This window comes from Lipotes vexillifer, unplaced genomic scaffold (assembly GCF_000442215.2).
Source record: "Lipotes vexillifer unplaced genomic scaffold, Lipotes_vexillifer_v1.1 scaffold612, whole genome shotgun sequence".
Taxonomy (NCBI): Eukaryota; Metazoa; Chordata; class Mammalia; order Artiodactyla; family Lipotidae; genus Lipotes; species Lipotes vexillifer.
Window position 1 is genome coordinate 653481 of NW_006784340.1, and position 19117 is coordinate 672597.

The window sequence follows — 19117 nt, forward strand, 5'->3', positions numbered from 1 at the left end:
GCTACTTTGAGCTTTAAAAAGCATGGTTTTTATAGCTAGTGCCAACCAGTTAGAGCACTGTTTCCTACATGTGAACATCATTTGTTCAGCTAACATTCTGTGACCAGGCACTGTGTTAGGATTGTTGAGTAATATATTCATGTCGGTGTTCGCCATTCATATTGTAGCCCCTTTTGTGTATGAAGAAACTGAGGCTCGTGGAGGTTAAAACTTGACTTGGGTCAAACAGCTAGTAAATGATAGAGCCTCAGTTGAATCCAAAGTCCAGTCACCTGCCTTTTCTCAAACAGCTCATAATCCAATTGAGAATATTCTTGTTTCTTTTCATTTTTTAAATCCATATTTAGAGATTTCTTTGCTTATGTATGTGTTTCTAGCTTTTTCAGGCAGGTGAGATAGTTCTGGATATGAACTGAACTCTGATTGCTTTGACTCTCCTAGTCATGTCCTGAAAAACTATGTTTTACCTATTACTTTAAGGATGGATCTTAAGATGAGTAAAGGATGAGCATGAGCAGGTAGGGCTAGAATTAGTAGGAGTATAACTTACACTGGTTCCCAGTGCATGTTGTGTGTGTGTAGATGGGAAGGCGGCAGCGGCTCCTGTGGAGGTAAGTGGTAAGATTTAGTGGAGGCTGACCGTGTTAAACATGGTGGTGTCTTCTCAAATTTTTAAAGAAAATAGTACTGCCCCAAGGGATATATCTAACCAGTTTCATTAAGTAAACATTTTATTGGTATTTCTATTAGCTTTGTTATATTTATATAAGCCAAACTTTATTCCATTCCATTGTTTCTGATATTTTCACTTTTTAGTCTCCATGCTTTGCAACATGGAAAAAAGTTAAGAAGTTAAAAGCTACTCCATTGTGTGACTGATTTAATAAAATGTAAACATGAAATGCAGAATGGTTAAAACTACCCAATTCTTATTTCTCAGATGTGTATGTGTTGAGCCTTCTAACCCTGGCAATGAAACTCTGAAGGTGTGGGAGGAAAGGAATGTAACAGCACACAACATTCCCTGGGGGAACCTCACTGTCTCTGTGAGTATATGTGAAATGAAGGCTGGTGCAAACAGTAACCTTGTTATTTAGCTTTTCCTTAGTAAACCTAAATTTCCTTCTTGATTGATGGATATCATATGTTTTCAGAATATAGAGTTGTGTTGACCAAATAGAAGTTACCACATTTTTATTTATCATGTACTGAAGTGTATAGGTTGAAAAGAATGAAGCTGGTAGGAAGAGAGATCAAGATGGACTGTATTTGGCTTCCAAGATATTAATTATTAAAAAGATGTGAATAATCTTCTGGTTTCTAATTCCTCTTGGATTCATAAGTTCATAGGCCTGTGGTTGCTGGTCCTCAAGTTGACAGTTCCAGCAGCTCTTACCCACTTGCGCCTTCTGTTGATCAGTCCATCTGCTCCGGGAACTGCTTATTTAGAAGATGAGGAATGCTTAATGCTGAACCTGTTTACCTTGTAGAGACTAGTATGACTTCAGCACTGAAGGAAAGGAAAGGAAAAAGGACAGAAATATATAATGAGCACCTACTGGGTACTGAGCACTATTACATACATATTTTTGTATTCTGTTGGGAAATGTTGTCCTAGCCCTAGAATATCTGTTTTGGACACTTCCCAGGTTGGGATTTAGAAATAAAGATGTCCAGTGATGCTGGCAATATCAATTAAAACCCAAGATCCCTTGAGCTTCTCTGGTGCTTTTTATATCATGTAAGCAATTGTAGGTCATTCTTTTCTCTCTAAGGGTGATAGCTCCTAAATATGTAACTGGAGAGATTTCATCTGAAATTTTATCCCATTGATAATTTACATCTGCACTGTCTGGTACAGTAGTCACTGCCATATGTGTCTGTTTAACTGTACATTCAATAAAATTAATTAAAAGTTCAGTTTCTTGGCTTCACTAGCCATGTTCCAAGTGCTCAGTCCTGTCGAGTGACTGACTGCTGGCTGGCTGTACAGGACGGTGCAGATACCTGACATCTTATCATCACAGACAGTTCTGGGGACAGTGCTGATGTAAAGCACTGTGTGTCAGTAATCAGCTTAGAATAATACTTTACTGTTTTATATTAGAATAATATTTTATTAACTCTATTTTGTTGTGAAAGAGGTAGAGTTAATAGAGGTGCCTATATGAAAGTGATTTGTTAAAAAAGCTCATTTCATGATTAATAGGATGTCTTAATATTTTAGATTATGTATATGGTCTTTTCAGTGTATTTTCTTGATATCCATCAGGGCCATGTTAGGTTTTTTTGTGTAGCTATAGCTTTTATTTCTGTGATCCATGTTGTAAATTGTAGGATTACTAATCTTAGCACGTAGAAATTGAGAGTAATGGAAACTTTGTTTTTCTTTCAGTAAACCTGAGTTGTATTTTTTTTTTTTTTTTGGCGGTATGCAGGCCTCTCACTGTTGTGGCCTCTCCCGTTGCGAAGCACAGGCTCTGGACGCGCAGGCTTAGCGGCCATGGCTCACGGGCCTAGCCGCTCCACGGCATGTGGGATCTTCCGGGACCAGGGCACGAACCCGTGTCCTCTGCATCGGCAGGCGGACTCTCAACCACTGCGCCACCAGGGAAGCCCTGAGTTGTATTTTTAAAATGAGTCTCATTAGAATCTAAGTAAGGAAAAAAGGACTTCAGTTGCATGTGCCTTTGTTAATCTCTGGTTGCCTTTCAGTTATTTTTCCCCTCAGAGGAAAATCAAGTCAATATATTTCTATAATTGTATTGTATTATGTTATATTATTGACTATATTATTGATTTCATTAATGGAAATATTTCAGTGGTCACTTTACTGCTCACAGTCCCATGCTTTAATCTCACCATCAGAAAAGTCAGAAAGGGGCTTCCCTGGTGGTACAGTGGTTGAGAATCTGCCTGCCAATGCAGGGGACACGGGTTCGAGCCCTGGTCTGGGAAGATCCCACATGCCGCGGAGCAACTAGGCCCGTGAGCCACAACTGCTGAGCCTGTGCATCTGGAGCCTGTGCTCCGCAACAAGGGAGGCCGCGATAGTGGGAGGCCCGCGCACCACGTTGAAGAGTGGCCCCCACTTGCCGCAACTAGAGAAAGCCCTTGCACAGAAACAAAGACCCAACACAGCCAAAAATAAATAAATAAATAAAAGCTGAGCTGATGTCCTTCTTCACTAAAAAAAAAAAAAAGTCAGAAAAGCCAAGCACAGTTTTCATTATTGATTCGAATTTAACAGTATAGCCATCTCTTATTCAGCATTATAAAGGCAGAGTCGTAATTTTCTGTCGCTTTTGTTTTAAGCAACTTGTTCAGAGGTAAAGGAAAGACAGTGAAATTGTTGAACAAGAATGCAAACAAATATTTGGGGATTAATAGAAGGCTTATATATTGAGATATATGAGCCTTTCACTAAAGGAAATAGGAGTTGAAAGAAAGGAGTGGAGTGTATGATGTTAATAACTTGACAAAAATACAGTATTTCATTTCAGTGATTTAAGATGCAGATTTGTCAAACCATGACCTCTCTGAACTCAGGATATGTTTCAAAATTGGCTGTGTGTTAATGTTGACTTGATAGTGTTTTTTCTAAGTGAAACATAAAATAATGGTGTGCCTTATGATCAGTAGCATCTTAGAGTCAAAGAAGTTCTTAGTAATTTATTGGCTATCTGAGAATCCCCTTCATCCCTTCCTTTTCTGTTTTTTCCCCTTTTTTCAGGAATGTAAAATCTTTCATGGTACATTTGTAGGATCAGCTTGTAGTCTCCATGGACCTTATATTCCAGATGTGCTCTTTTGGTGTGTCATCTTATTTTTCACAACATTTTTTCTGTCTTCATTCCTCAAGCAATTTAAGACCAAGCGCTATTTTCCTACCAAGGTAATTGGGGTTTAATTTTGGAGTTCTTGTAATAGTCATGTTTTTAGTTTTCATTTCCTTGGTTTGGTTTATTTCAAAACAATAAGATATTGTTTGAAGTTAGTACTTTATGTCATATAGCTATAAAGAAATTATTCATAGTGAAAAGTGTATGTTCCATGTCTGAGCTAACAGTAGGAAGACAATGCTATCATGAGAGATGATAGGTTAGTTGTGAAATGTGTTTCTTATCTTTTGCAAAAAATATTAGTTATAAATGTATTTCACTGATACATTGTCACTAATTTAAAAAAACCTCATTCACACTTTCTAGTGGCAAATTTTAATCTGTGAAAGACATGAATTATTTAGAAAGGACACATAGTATTTTTGTGTTTATACTAATGAAACCCCTTTAACATAGGTGCGATCGACAATCAGTGACTTTGCTGTATTTCTCACCATAGTAATAATGGTTACAATTGACTACCTTGTAGGAGTTCCATCTCCTAAACTTCATGTTCCTGAAAAATTCGAGGTAAGGATTAAAACACTTGGCTATTTGTTACTTGGGAATACCAAAGTACTTTAAAGTGAGATACCGCCTCCTAAGTAGTTATTTCTAAAACATGCATAGTCTCTCTGAAGAGCTGTTGCTTTGAAAGCAAAAATTATATATATGCCTCACATATATAAAAAAATGAAAGGATGAACAGAGACAAGTGAACATATTTAGGAAATAAGCAAGAAGGTATCAAAGCTGGCCCATCAGGTAGAGTGAATGAAAATATTCATGGTGAGGAGTTGGGAGTCATTTAAAATTTTTGACCCTTCTCTCATAGCTGGAGTTCACAATATACTTCCCAGGTGAAAGAAACATTCTTTATTCCTTTATAAAGGAGTAAATCAAACTTGAATTTATAAGAGTGACAAGGGGATCCTCATTAAAATTTTTAGAAGGTTGTATATCTGACAGTAATTGGGAAGCTTTGTGTAACGCTTCCCAGCAGAATCAAGAGAGAATCAATTTTTTTTTTCCACAAGAAAAATGATACTTAATCTGAGCATCCATGAACTCTTTGGTTTCATTAGCAAACTACAGTTCTTTTGTATACAGTATATCATGTGCATAACACAGCGTTTGATAATTATTTTCCCTTCTAAGTTAGAGGTGGTAGCTTTTGAATACTTTCTGGAAATTTTTAATAGTCAAGTATTTGTGTCACTGCTTATATTTACATTTAACTAATTATATGACTTCTTTTATAAGCAGAAGATTTAAAGGGGATTAGGAATAAGGAATATAACGAAGATAAATTTAGTCTGTTCTCTCTCTCTGGGATTGAAAAATAACAGTATTTTAAAAACCAGGTCCTCAAAAGTAGAGGTGGAAAATGATCCAGCAAAATTATATAAATCTATTTATATTTTTATCTAAAAATAAGAAAAATTAAGCTTTATAATATTTATTATATGAATTTTACTATAAGGATAATTATAAGTAACAATACATAAATGAGTATAGCGTCATTGGGTATATATTTTTTTGCTGCTAGGAGTATATATATATATATATATATATATATATATATACACACATATATATATATATATTTTTTTTTTTTTGCGGTACACAGGCCTCTCACTGCTGTGGCCTCACCCGTTGTGGAGCACAGGCTCCGGACGCGCAGGCTCAGCAGCCATGGTTCACGGGCCCAGCCGCTCCGCGGCATGCGGGATCCTCCCGGACCAGGGCACGAACCCGCATCCCCTGCATTGGCAGGCGGACTCTCAGCCACTGCCCCACCAGGGAAGCCCCAAGAGTATATAATTTAAAAGTTTTGGAGACCTTTGTTTAAAAGCATAGATATTGAGCCACTAAAGATTTTAGGCCGTTAAAAGGTGACTATATCAAAGTCATTCTGTTTTTACCAAGTCTTACAAATAGACAAAACTGTAAATTATATTAATGTAATTTCCTGTAATCCTGGTCCCATTTCTTTATTCTGGTTCCAAATATATCCTTGTTATTCATTTATCTAGCTTTCAAGTAGCAAACTGATTTCAAGGGGTTTAAAATACACTTGGGGAAACAAGTTGAGAAACAGTTAAGAATATATGCATTGTATAGATAAAACATATTTATTCATGTGCAGTATTGAATATGAAGCAGTATAATGTATATCAGTGTGGGAAAATTATAATATCTATATTCAAAAACAGTAAATTTCCCTTTTGTATTGACAGATGTTTTCATGTAGAAAAAACAGGCTTAATATGACATCTAAGTAATAGAAGCATTTAAATTTCAATATATCCAATATCCTCCAAGAATGCTAAACTCTTATGATCTTTAAAAAAGTTTTATTATAAAACAAATTTTATGTTACAGCATTGAAACAGATTTTTAAAGTGCCAGATTTTTGTCAGCCAATGCTTTGGAAAAATAGTGTAGCGAGGCCCAGTTCTACTTTAGTACTGACCCTGACAAGATCACTAGTCTGTAGGCTCTCCAAAGCAGTTTAGATTAGGAGTTGATCTAGTAGGTAGATTGATTTCACTTTATATGAAGTAGATAGGTGTGTGTTGAAAGGACACTCTACTTCACTTATCCCTGCATAACAAACCTCCCAAAACATCATACCTTTAAACGACAACACTTTTTGTTCATAAATCTGTGACAGTTGGGACTAGGCTTAGCTGGGTAGTGCTCTGGTCTCCTGGTTTGAGATCTTTTACGTGGCTGCAGTCTTTATTGCCTTGATGGGAGCATGTCTGGGAGCTCAGTTCAGACGGCTGAAGGAGCTGGGTAATTGCCTCCCACCCCTGTCTCATCACATTGTGTCTCATCACATTGTGTCTCATCCTCAAGAAAGCTTATCCAGGCTTACTCAGAGCTTAATCTCAGGGTTCCATAAGTGTTAGAGAAGAAGCAGCAGGGTCCCTTGAGATCAGGACTCAGAAATCACAGGGTTACTTTGGCCTTGTTCCCAGGTTCAAGGGGAGGAAATAGACTCCCCTTCTAGTTGGAAAGAGTGAAAGGAGTGGCGGAGTCGGGGGGAAAGGACCCCTGCCTCTAGGGGGATGAGAATCTATGGCTGTCTCTGCAAATAATTCACAATATATCCCAATATTTAATCCAGTCCTTTCTGATCCCTTGGCATTTCTTGGGGTAGACACAGTGTGTGCTGTGGAAATTTTGTGCAGTAGGAGAAGGAAGCTTTTTTTTCTTTCCTTCTTTTAATCCTTAAATGTTTTAACAGCCTACTGATACAAATAGGGGCTGGATCATAAGCCCTTTGGGAGAAAATCCTTGGTGGACCTTATTAATAGCTGCTATTCCAGCTCTGCTTTGTACCATTCTCATCTTTATGGATCAACAAATTACAGCTGTAATCATAAACAGAAAGGAGCACAAGTTGAAGGTAATTTTAAAATTTTGTCCCAAGAATTGTTTCTTTGAGTTGGAGATGGTGAAAATTAATTTCTTCTCTCTTTATACGTAGTATAGAGTTTTAACCTAAAAGAACAATATAGGCTTACAAATATTCATGTTTGTTTCACTTTTCAGAAAGGAGCTGGCTATCACCTTGACTTGCTCGTGGTTGGTGTTATGTTGGGAGTTTGCTCTGTCATGGGACTTCCATGGTTTGTGGCTGCAACAGTGTTGTCAATAAGTCATGTCAACAGCCTAAAAGTTGAATCTGAGTGTTCTGCTCCAGGGGAACAACCCAAGTTTTTGGGAATTCGTGAACAGCGGGTTACAGGGCTAATGATTTTTATTCTAATGGGCCTGTCTGTGTTCATGACTTCAGTACTAAAGGTAAAAATCTCTTTATTGCAATGTTTTAAAATCTTTCTTTATCATAAAATTTATACTTGGTTGTATGAAAATGAAACATTAAAATATCTAAAATTAGTTTCATTTCCTAGAATTTACTTGGAAAATAATATTTTGGAATGGTGGTTAGTGTAGTAGGCATCAGTGTTAGATTGTATCCTTTTAAAAAATAATGTAGTTTAAACCAACAAAAAATAATAATAATGTAAAAGGGTAGTATTAAAGACTATAGAGTTTTGGAAGGAGTTAATCCATGGCTTAGTTATGATCTAAAAGAAGAATATACCAGAGGATTTTATAAGCATATTAGAGGAAATAATATTGAAAGATAGATGAAACAGTTATTTGACCACAATGTAAAAAATAATATTGCTATTAATTGAATTAATACATTCTTCCTGACAAAGAACATATTAATGAAATGAATGTATTAAATGAAATATGAGTAGTAACACTCATTAGGAAAACAAAAAGAGCTAATACTATAAATGAAGCCTGTAAGAAATTATACTTTATGATAAATGTCTTTTAGTCACATCTGATCTTTACTGTACACATTCTACCCAGTCTAGTGATTTAATAAAAAACAATAACCATAGCAAACGTAGCTAAGTATCTAATCTTAAATTTTCTATTCATCATGGAAGAGCTCAGCTCCATTTTTTTTGGTGTTTCAGTTATGTGTGTTGTAAAGAAAATAAGTAAAAAGTTGTAAACTATGTATAAATTAGGGTATAAATGTGGAGTGTGTATGTGTGTGTGTGTTACATATTAACTGAAAGAATTGTAGTTAATACTAGAATTCTTTGGCCTCCTTTCATGGAGCCAATTAATTGACCAGATATTTGTTGAGTACTTTCTGTGCTATTAAGTACTGAGGCAACAATAATAAATAGGACACTTTATTGTCTACTTTGAAAACTTGGCAATCTACTTGGTGAAACAGATAGGCAAATGGGCAATTACTGCATAGTGGTGAGTATATTGTTAGAGGTGCTTGGGACAAGAGGAGAAATTTGTAGTGCAGTCTTAGGGGGATGCTGCGTCTCCTGATGAAGGTTGCCCTTTACATTTTTTAAGTAGTTCTAAAAATTTTTAAGTATTAACTGCATATAGGCAGAAAAATTCAAGTAGAATATCAAGAAAGCTCTAAAGTAAAAAGTCTATTTTCTCTCACTTTGCAAAAGCAACTCTCCAGAGGTAAACTTTTTACTCCTTTGTTTTTTAAGTTATTTTGTTAACACCATTATAGATCTATATACTTTTATAATTTTATTTTTCACTTTATTATCTTTAGACTGAATCTCTTTGCCTAAGACAGTGATTCTTAAAGTCTAGTCCAAGGACCTCTGGGAGTCCCTGACACTCTGTCCGGGGTCTGCAGGAGCCTACCTTTCCCATTTATGTGACTGTGTTGAGGCCGGGTTGTCTTCATGTACTTTGGCCAGAACGATGTATTGTAGCAGATTTAATGCAGGTGCAGATATGAGAGTGTAGTCGTCTTCTGTTAAGCCACCCACTAAAGAGATTTACAGAAATACAGAACAGCGCTATCCTTCTCACTTAATCTTATGTTCTTTGGAAATTATAGTTTTCCAGTAAAAATATGGTTTTTATATTAACTTGTAATAGGTTTATTATTATTCCGAAATGAGTTTAAAAATAACTATTGGGACATCCCTGCTGGCGCAGTGGTTAAGAATCTGCCTGCCAATGCAGAGGACACGGGTTTGATCCGTGTTCTGGGAAGATCCCACATACTGCGGAGCACCTAAGCCCGTGCGCCACAAGTACTGAGTCCGTGTGCGCCACAGCTACTGAAGCCCGTGTCCCTAGAGCCCGTGCTCTGCAACAAGAGAAGCCATTGCAATGAGAAGCCTGTGCACTGCAACACAGAGTAGTCCCTGCCCTCTGCAACTAGAGAAAGCCCGTGTGTAGCAACCCAACACAGCCAAAAATAAAATAAAAAACTATTTAAAATTTTTCTTTTAATTTCTAATATGGTGAATAGCTATTTCCTACATACCTATATACCTAACTATATATATATATCTATACCTATCTCTCTCTCTCTCTCTCTCTCTCTCTCTCTCTCTCTCTCTATATATATATATATATATATATATATATATATATATATATACATATATATATATAATCCACGTAAAAGTATTTGGAGGGGAGGGTCCTCAGTACTTTTTAGGAGTATAAAAGGGTCCTGAGGCCAAAAACTTGAGAGCCTTTGACCTAAGTTTATGTCGGGGAGGGTCAGTACTTTTTAGGAGTATAAAAGGGTCCTGAGGCCAAAAACTTGAGAGCCTTTGACCTAAGTTTATGTCTTTCATGAGGATTTACCCCAAACATCCCATTCTCCCTTTCATCAGTTGTTTTTGGTTGGCTGTGTTTTTAGTTTTGTTATTATTGTAAAGGTTACCAACATTTACACTCTGTGCTTTTTCTGTAAGTTAAATTATAGCAATGTAAGCCCTCTGGGAACACGTAATCAGTATTATGATGAAATAAATATTCACTGAGGACTAGGCGGTGTGATCAGCCTGCGTGGAGACAGAAATAACCCTTATTTCCCCAAACTCCTGCGGTTTCAGAATAATAGTCCAAGCCGCAAGACCTGAGTTTTCTTAATATTTGTTGACTTCTCTTACTTAAAAAAAAGTACATATACAGGTTCCACTTTTTCTTGTATTTCTTTTTTGTATCTCTAAAGGGATTCCTTGAGTAATTTTTTCATGTCTGGTACCATAATTAGTAAACTTTCAGAGTTCTTGCATGTTTCAAAATTACCCTCTATGATTGATAGATGGATATTCATTTCAAGTTTCAAATTTATTTTTCTTTGAGTCTTAAAGTTATTGTTGCCTAGAGATCAGTGGTTCTAGTAAGAGGTCTGATATCTGTTTGGTTTTTGTGTCTTCAGAAGCATCTTTTTCCTTTCTAGAAGCTACCAAAATGTCCTTTTTACTCTTAGAGTTTGGAAATTTCACTAGGGTATTTAGGTAAATAGAAACTTTTAATTTACCTTGCTTCTCTCTCTGTGGGTCATTTTACTCTAGAAACTTATGCCTTTAACTGTGGGAATGTTCTTCAGTTGTTTATTTCCTCTTCTCTATTTTCTCTTAGATATTTCTTCACTTTCAGTTAGACAGATACTAGACTTTCCAGCTATGTTGTTACATTTCCTCTTCTCTACTCTCTCTCACTGTTAAAATTTCCTCTATTTTCTTTATCATTTTATTGATCTCTTTAGTCTTATCAAAATTGTTGTTACAAAATTCTTTTAAATTATTTTGATAATTATATCTTTAATTTCTGGGAGGTTTTTTTTTTCATTCTGGTTATTCATTTTTCGTAGCATTCTGAAGTTGCTTTATGGATTAAATATTTTCTTGAGATTCCCTGAGGATACTGATTAGATTTTTGATATGTTTTCTTTTCTCCCACGGTCCTTAGTTAAGGACATACGAGGTTGTTTTATAGTAGAGAATGAGTGTGATTCTCCTCTGGCTGTTAGGTCTTTTTTCCCTATAGGTCTCTCCCTTGGGTGAGTGCTAATTGTGGTGTTTGAATCAATGAATGGGGCCTGTTGCTGGCTTTCCTGTGGGATGCCTGGGCATGGACTAGGTAGGCAGTTTGGGATCCCCCTAACTGCCAAAGTAACAAGGACATTCTTTTTCAGGATGGTGTTTATTTATTATACGTATTGTAAATGGTATTGTATAGCAGTCACTGTAGGGGTAGTGATAGTAATAATAATGGCTAACACTTTTTGAGTGATTGATATGTAACATGTGCTTTTCTGAATATTTTATGAATTTGAAGTTTTTTAATCTTTAAGGCAATCTGATACAGAAACTAAAACAGAGAGATTAAGGCTCAAGAAGAGGTAAACTGGGTTTTTAGGCCAAGTAGTCTGATTGTAGTGCCTCTGCTCTTAACCACGGAACACAGTCCCTTCTTAGGAGGGAACATGTAGATGGTAAATGATTCTTCAAGGAGGTTATTGTTTACTAGCATTTTTCTTTGTTATAGAAAAGTCTCATCACTGAAAGATCTTTTAACTGTATCTCGTAGGCACTGACTATGTTTTTATGTATTTTTTATGTGAAATTGTTCTGGTAACATGGGTTCTAATTGTGGTCATTTTACTTACAGTTTATTCCAATGCCTGTTCTGTATGGTGTTTTCCTTTATATGGGAGTTTCCTCATTAAAAGGAATCCAGGCAAGTCTTAAGCATTTAATAACTTTGTAAAAAAAACTTAAACATTTTATATTTGCAATGATTGTTTTTGTGATGGTAGTGATTTATTCTCTGATATTTTGGGGGCAGGTTAACTAGTGACTTCAAATCCACATTTTCCAAGTAATTATTGCTTACTGCACATTTTTTTTCCCCTGAGAGTGAGATCATGAACTGTTATGTCCTTACCTATTTTTAATTGAAGCTAATGAAAGGTAACTATCAATGAAGACTAGTATGGTAAGAGGGAGGATCAAAAGGATTGGATGGGGGAAAAGGGGCTATTTCTGACATGTTAGAACAGTAGTTCCAGTTGCTTAAAAAGAAAATGTAGGTATTAGTCTTCTATAAACATGGTAATACCTGCCATTTGTATGGTGCAGTACAGTTTATAGAGCCTAGTATACAGATGATTTTCTGTGATCCTCAAAACAACTTTGGGATATGAAAGGAAGAAATACTAATTTTGTAAATCATGAAGCAGAAATAGACTTACTGAAGGTTTTTAACTAAGTAAGCAATGGAGCCAAGGCTAGAATCTAGTGTTTTCACTACTCTCTTTTGTCTTATTTGTAGTATTTCTTGGGAAACAAGCTGATAGAATGAATTAGGATTTGTGTGAATCCAGCCTTAGTGTAGAACGTGTAGCTGCTCAGGCAGGGTTGGCACCACTCGCCCAGTCCCAGCCATGAGCAGTGTGTGGTCCCGAGCTGCCGGCTTCCGGCTGCCGGGTATCTCAGACGCACCAGCGTTTTTTTTTCAACACAGTCCAGTATCTACTCTCCAGTGGTCAAGAGATGATCTCATTAACTCAGCTGATTGTTTTACAACAGTTTTGTGAGGTATGTAGGGCTGATCTTATTCCCGGTTTATAAATGAGGAAATTAAAGCTCAAAAGGACCAAGGAATTGGCTCATAGTTTCCTTTTCAGTGGGTGAAAAATTAGTAATTGTTACCTCAAGTTATTTTCATAAAATTGGTAATGTTAGACTTAGAAAGTACCTTGGGAGGTTGTTACTCTTTTATTTTACATATTAGAAAACAAGGTCAGAGAGATTAAATGGCTCATACATTTTATTATAGCAGATAAATTTATCAAAATATTTTATTCCCCAATTTAAAACATTTTGACTTGAGTTTTCTGATTAATGAATTACATTTGTTTAAGTGGTTGCCTTGATTTTTTTTTTCTCCTTGGATCAAGATGTTGTAAACTGAAACATTCTCCTGTGTTATCATGGCATATCAGGGAAGTTAGAGTTTAAATCACAAAACCCTAAAGCAGAATATAATTTCTTTTCCTAAGTAACAGAAATGATCTTTTTGTTGAAAACTTTTTCTTGTTTTGCTTTCCATTCGATATCCAGTTTTTTGACCGTATAAAATTATTTGGAATGCCCGCTAAGCACCAGCCCGACCTGATTTACCTCCGCTACGTGCCCCTCTGGAAGGTCCACGTCTTCACAGTCGTCCAGCTCACCTGTCTGATCCTCTTGTGGGTGATAAAAGCTTCGGCTGCTGCAGTAGTTTTTCCCATGATGGTAAGTTTTTTTTTCAGATTTTATCACTAATTAATAACATTTTTGTGTGTTTTGGTAGTACTTATCTTACTAATATTTATAATTGACTTTGAGAAAAGGATTTTAAGCACCTTAGGTGTTTTGAAATGTGAATTAGCCCTTTCTAGCTATGAAACTAATAGTTTTCAAAATTGAATTTGCTTGTCATTTTCTAATTTTGGTTTGTTTTTGATTTTTAGTCCTTGGGTATAGAACACTGTTCCGTATTATTAAACAATTTCAGAGTTTAGGACGTTTATGAAGCAAATATGATAGCCTAACTTAAAAAGCAGGGCAACCAGAGCAACATGGTTCTTTAATAGGCTATTTCAGTACATCTTTTTCAGAAATTAATAGAAGTCAAAAAGTAATAAAAATTATAGATGATATTAATAATTCATTACATTATCATATAATGTAATGATTATTCATAATTTAATCATTAAATTATCACATTTCAAAATTGCATTTTGCAAATAGGGAATATGCATCCTTTAATAAATATTATGCAAAAGTTGGTTTATGTACATGGCCAAAAAGAAAATCTTTAAAAATTAAAAACTTGTGAAAATTATACAGTTAATATTCCCTGAGCACAAATAAATTAAATTACAAATGAATAGTGAAAAGTCACTAAAAAATATTCAAAAATATATACGATGTTCTTTGTTTTGCATACTTAGTATTATAAAAATGTCACTTCCAAGTATGAAGCCTACTAGTTTTATTGCATGTGTGTTTGTGTGTGTGTGGGGGGGGTTGGTATCAGTGTGAACTGGGTAATTTTAAAGTTTATAGAGAAAAATAGATACCAGAGCCACAACAACATGGATGGTAGAAATATTCTGTATCTTACTGGGGTTGCTTTACAAGAGTTCATGTATTTTTCAAAAGCATTAAACTCTACACCTAATATTTTTTTATTTACTATATGTAAATTGTATATTAATGAAAAGATAAAGATATAATAAATACCAGAGAATAACAAAACAAAGATAATTATTCAGAATTCAGAATTCCTGGCTGGGTGCAGGGGTGAGGGGCTTGACTGTTCCTGTGCTAATACCATAGTGTTTTTTGGGTTTTTTTTAAAGGGAATTCCTTTATTTTTATTTATTTATTTGTTTGTTTGTTTATTTATTTATGGCTGTGTTGGGTCTTCATTTCTGTGCGAGGGCTTTCTCTAGTCACGGCAAGTGGGGGCCACTCTTCATCGCAGTGCTCGGGCCTCTCACTATTGTGGCCTCTCTTGTTGCGGAGCACAGGCCCCAGACACGCAGGCTCAGTAGTTGTGGCTCACGGGCCTAGCTGCTCCGCGGCATGTGGGATCTTCCCAGACCAGGGCTCGAACCCGTGTCCCCTGCATTGGCAGGCAGATTCTCAACCACTGTGCCCCCCGGGGAGCCCACCCTAGTGTTTTGATAACTGAATATTTACAAATTGCTGTTAAGTCAGCATAGCTAATACAGTATGAAATTGGCATAGGAATTGACAAATAGATCAGAAAAACAGACTAATGAGTCCAGAAATTTGTAAGGATATATGAGAATTTACCACCTGAATAACATAAGCGGATTATTTCATTAAGGGCGGTAATTCATTTAAATGGGAAAATTTAGTATATAGTGTTAGAAGATTTGACTGCATACTGGGAGCTAAATAAAGTTGTTATCATATTCAGAAAGAAATAATAAATCAATTCAGGATTTAAATGTTAAAATGAATTGTAGTAGAAAATCTTGAAGATTATTTGTATAATCCAGTGATTGAAGGTAATTTTTCAAAGAAGGCAGAGAAATCCAACAGTAAAAGAAAGATGATATATTTGACCACATGATAATTGTTTTGTATGTCCTTATTAAAATCAGATTGTGAACTGGGAGAAAATATTTGTAACATACAAGACAGATAAAGTGTTTCTGTTCAAACTACATAGAACTTTTAGGAATTCATGAACAGAAGTCAATTGAAGAAACAGGCAAAAGACAGGAAATAGTGAAAACAGAAGATGGAAAACATAGTTAGAACACTGACATAAATCGCAGCAGTGTCTATTTGGATCCACCTCCTAGAGTAATGAAAATAAAAGCAAAAATAAACAAATGGGACTTAATCAAACTTACGAGTTTTTAACAGCAAAGGAAACCATAAGCAAAATGAAAAGACAGCCCACAGAATGGGAGAAAATATTTGCAAACTATGTGACTGACAGGGATTAACCTCCAAAGTACACAAACAGCTCATGCAGCTCAGTATCAAAAAAACAAACAACCCAGAACATCTAAATAGACATTTCTCCAAAGAAGACATACAGATGGCCATAAAGCACATGAAAAGCTGCCCAGCATCGCTATTTATTAGAGAAATGCAAATCAGAACTACAGTGAGGTATCACCTCACACTGGTCAGAATGGCCATCATCAAAAAGTCTCCAAACAGTAAATGCTAGAGAGGGTGTGGAGAAAAGGGAACCCTCCTACAGTGTTGGTGGGAATGTAAATTGGTTCAGCCACTATGGAGAATAGTATGGAGGTTCCTCAGAAAACTAAAAATAGAGCTGCTACCGTATGATCCAGCAATCCCACTCCTGGGCATGTATCCAGAGAAAACCATAATTCGAAAAATACATGCACGCCAGTATTTATTGCAGCACTATATAATAGCCAAGACATGGAAGCAACCTAAATGTCCATCAACAGATGAATGGATAAAGATGATGTGTTATTTATATATACAATGGAATGTCACTCAGCCATAAAAAAGAATGAAATAATGCCATTTGCAGCAACATGGTTAGACCTAGAGATTATACTACTAAGTGAAGTAAGTCAGATAGAGAAAGTCAAATATCATATGATATCACTTATATGTGGAATCTAAAAAAAAATGATACAAAGGAACTTCTTTACAAAACAGAAACAGACTCACAGACATAGAAAACAAACATACGGTTACCAAAGGGGAAAGGTGGTGGGGAGGGACATGCTAGGAGTTTGGGATTAACGTGTACACACTACTATTGTACATATAAAAGGTAATCCACAAGGACCTATTGTATAGCACAGGGAATATATTCTGTAATAACCTCTATGGGAGAAGAATCTGAAAAAGAATATAGATATATGTATAACTGTATCACTTTGCTGTACACCTGAAACTAACACAACATTGTGAATCAACTATACTCCAATATAAAATAAGAATTTTTTAAAATAAAGTTAAAATAAAAAACAGAAGAGGAAATCCAAATGTCCAGTGAACATTTGAAAACATCTTCAACCTTAGCAGCAGTTAAAGAAAAGCAAATTAAAGAATAACGTGTCTTTTTCACAAATATAATTTGAAAGTTAAAACCTAATGCTGGAAAATGGGTTCTCTGATACATTGCTGAAGAGATTTTTAAAAATTATATCTACTTAAATAATGTACATAATGTAAAGTAGTCATAAAAATTAATAATCATGTTTGTGAAGACACTCATCATGCTTAATCTGCTTTATAGTTTTATGCAGAGTTCAAGGGATTTATATAGGAAAAGGCTAAAAATGTCATTTCCTTTATGTCTTTGAGCAGAAAGTTGAAAAAGATAAATAGGTGACTCAGTTTCTTTGAAATAAGATGGTGTATGAAGTCATTTTAAAATAAAATATGTGAAGTACTTTTCAATTTACGATTTAATAAATACTTTTTCTCCAAGTGATATAATTTGCATATTTTTAGATGTTACTTAATATTCTCTCCATCACTTTTTAAAGGTTCTTGCGTTAGTATTTGTACGCAAACTCATGGATCTGTGTTTCACAAAGAGAGAGCTTAGTTGGCTTGATGATCTCATGCCAGAAAGTAAGAAAAAGAAAGAAGACGACAAAAAGAAAAAAGAGAAAGAGGTAAAAAACGAATTTTAAATATACACTATTCACTTATTGTTTAATATTTTGTACCAAGTAGCAAGCACTATTATAGTCACTTTGATGGAATCAACTCCTTTAGTCCTCCTAAGAACCTTATTATTATAAAGTGTAGGTACTTTTATTATCCCCACTTTACAAATGAGGAAACAGAGAGAGAGAGAGAGGTTAGGTAGTTTGTCCTAAACACAGGCTCTTACCCATTTTACCAACTTGCCTTTATCCCTTGCCTTTATGTACATTTATGTTAAATGTACGTAAGTACATTTTAGCATACATTTTAATTTTAACAGCATTTTAATAATCTGGCATATATTGGGTTGGCCAAAAAGTTTGTTTGGGTTTTTCCGTAACATCTTATGGAAATGAACTTTTTGGCCAACCCAGTGTAAGGACAAAAAGGACTTTAAGTAAATATCTTTTTACAGATAAGTATAGTAAAACTTTAGTTTTTATATTCAATATTATGTACCCTTAGTTGATTTGTATACTGAGATTTACATAAATACTCTTTTCTGAATTTGATTTTTTTAAAATAACCAGCTCAATACTATAACCTAGTAAGAAGGACAAATAAAACACTTGAGTATGTAGCATAGGTGATTTTGTTGATTTTAGTGCCTCACTTAATTTTCCCATTCAGAATATTGTTTGAAAATCAAAGATAAGAAGATACACATTTTTTTAAGTTGTGGTCCTATTTAAATAGATCTCAGAATTGCTGGGGGTTTTTTCTAATTTTTGAGGGAAATCAGCATAATTTGTAACTTATATTGCATAGTATTTATGGAAAAGCATTTATTAAAATTTTGCAGACAAATGTGTTTAGGGCTTGTTGGCATTTTCGATTGATTTTTCAGTACTGATTTGTGGCAAAATTACTGGTTGTGTATTTACTTTTCAACAAAAATTTTGACTTTTTAATTAGGACACTAATTAAAACATTTGAATTGAGTCTCCAAAATTTTTAAGAGCTTTGTTTCCTTCAAAGCTATATATGTATGTAAATGTTTATGAACATGATGATTTTTCAAATAGGGTATAATCTATTTATAAAATACTTAGGTAAAATTGCTTGCTTATTCCTGTATCAGGGAGAATAAGGTTATTTGCATATCACAAAACAAAAGTAAAGCTGGCTTAAACACAAGAGCTTTTTTTCTCTTATAAAAGGAATCTTGAAAGTAAGTGATCTGGTGTGATGGCTCCACAAAGTTATCAGGAACTCTGCTGCTTTTCTCCCAGCTCGGCATAGACTTTCCATCCTCAGAATTCCCTGATAGGTCAGAAGGGCTGCTGAGTTTGAGCTATCATGTCAGCATCTGAGACAGCAGGAGGTAGACCGTGGGTATCTCTACCCTGCCCTCCAGAAATGGCATCCAGGAATTTCCACTGGCACCACACTGAGTTGCAATGAGTGCTGGGAAATCTAGTTTAGGTTTTATTTTTTTATCTTTTATTATTTTTGTTAAAACTGGGTGCATCGCCACCCCCAAGTAGTGGGATTTCTATCAGTAAGACAGAGGAGAGAATGCTCTTTCTGTCTTTCCTGTACTGCCCAACCTCCCCATTATAACTGTCATGATTTTGGCTGTTTCTTAGCTAAGGTGTTCTCAACCTGGGGTGACTTCCTGATGGTCAAAAAGGGGCTGCTACTGGCATCTAGTGGCCTGCTGAA

General features: G+C 35.4%; 1 protein-coding gene across 5 annotated transcripts in view; it reads left to right on the plus strand.

The window, feature by feature from the left end:
• SLC4A7 (solute carrier family 4 member 7) overlaps window positions 1–19117 on the plus strand; it is an 88773-nt gene that overhangs the window by 63907 nt on the left and 5749 nt on the right. For all 5 annotated transcript variants that reach the window (XM_007456716.1, XM_007456717.1, XM_007456718.1 and 2 more), the window contains 8 exons: window positions 941–1046; window positions 3734–3895; window positions 4299–4412; window positions 7138–7299; window positions 7446–7697; window positions 11886–11954; window positions 13340–13513; window positions 17287–17418. In XM_007456716.1, the coding sequence (XP_007456778.1) occupies window positions 941–1046; window positions 3734–3895; window positions 4299–4412; window positions 7138–7299; window positions 7446–7697; window positions 11886–11954; window positions 13340–13513; window positions 17287–17418 (1171 nt within the window). The remainder of the gene's footprint in view (window positions 1–940; window positions 1047–3733; window positions 3896–4298; window positions 4413–7137; window positions 7300–7445; window positions 7698–11885; window positions 11955–13339; window positions 13514–17286; window positions 17419–19117) is intronic.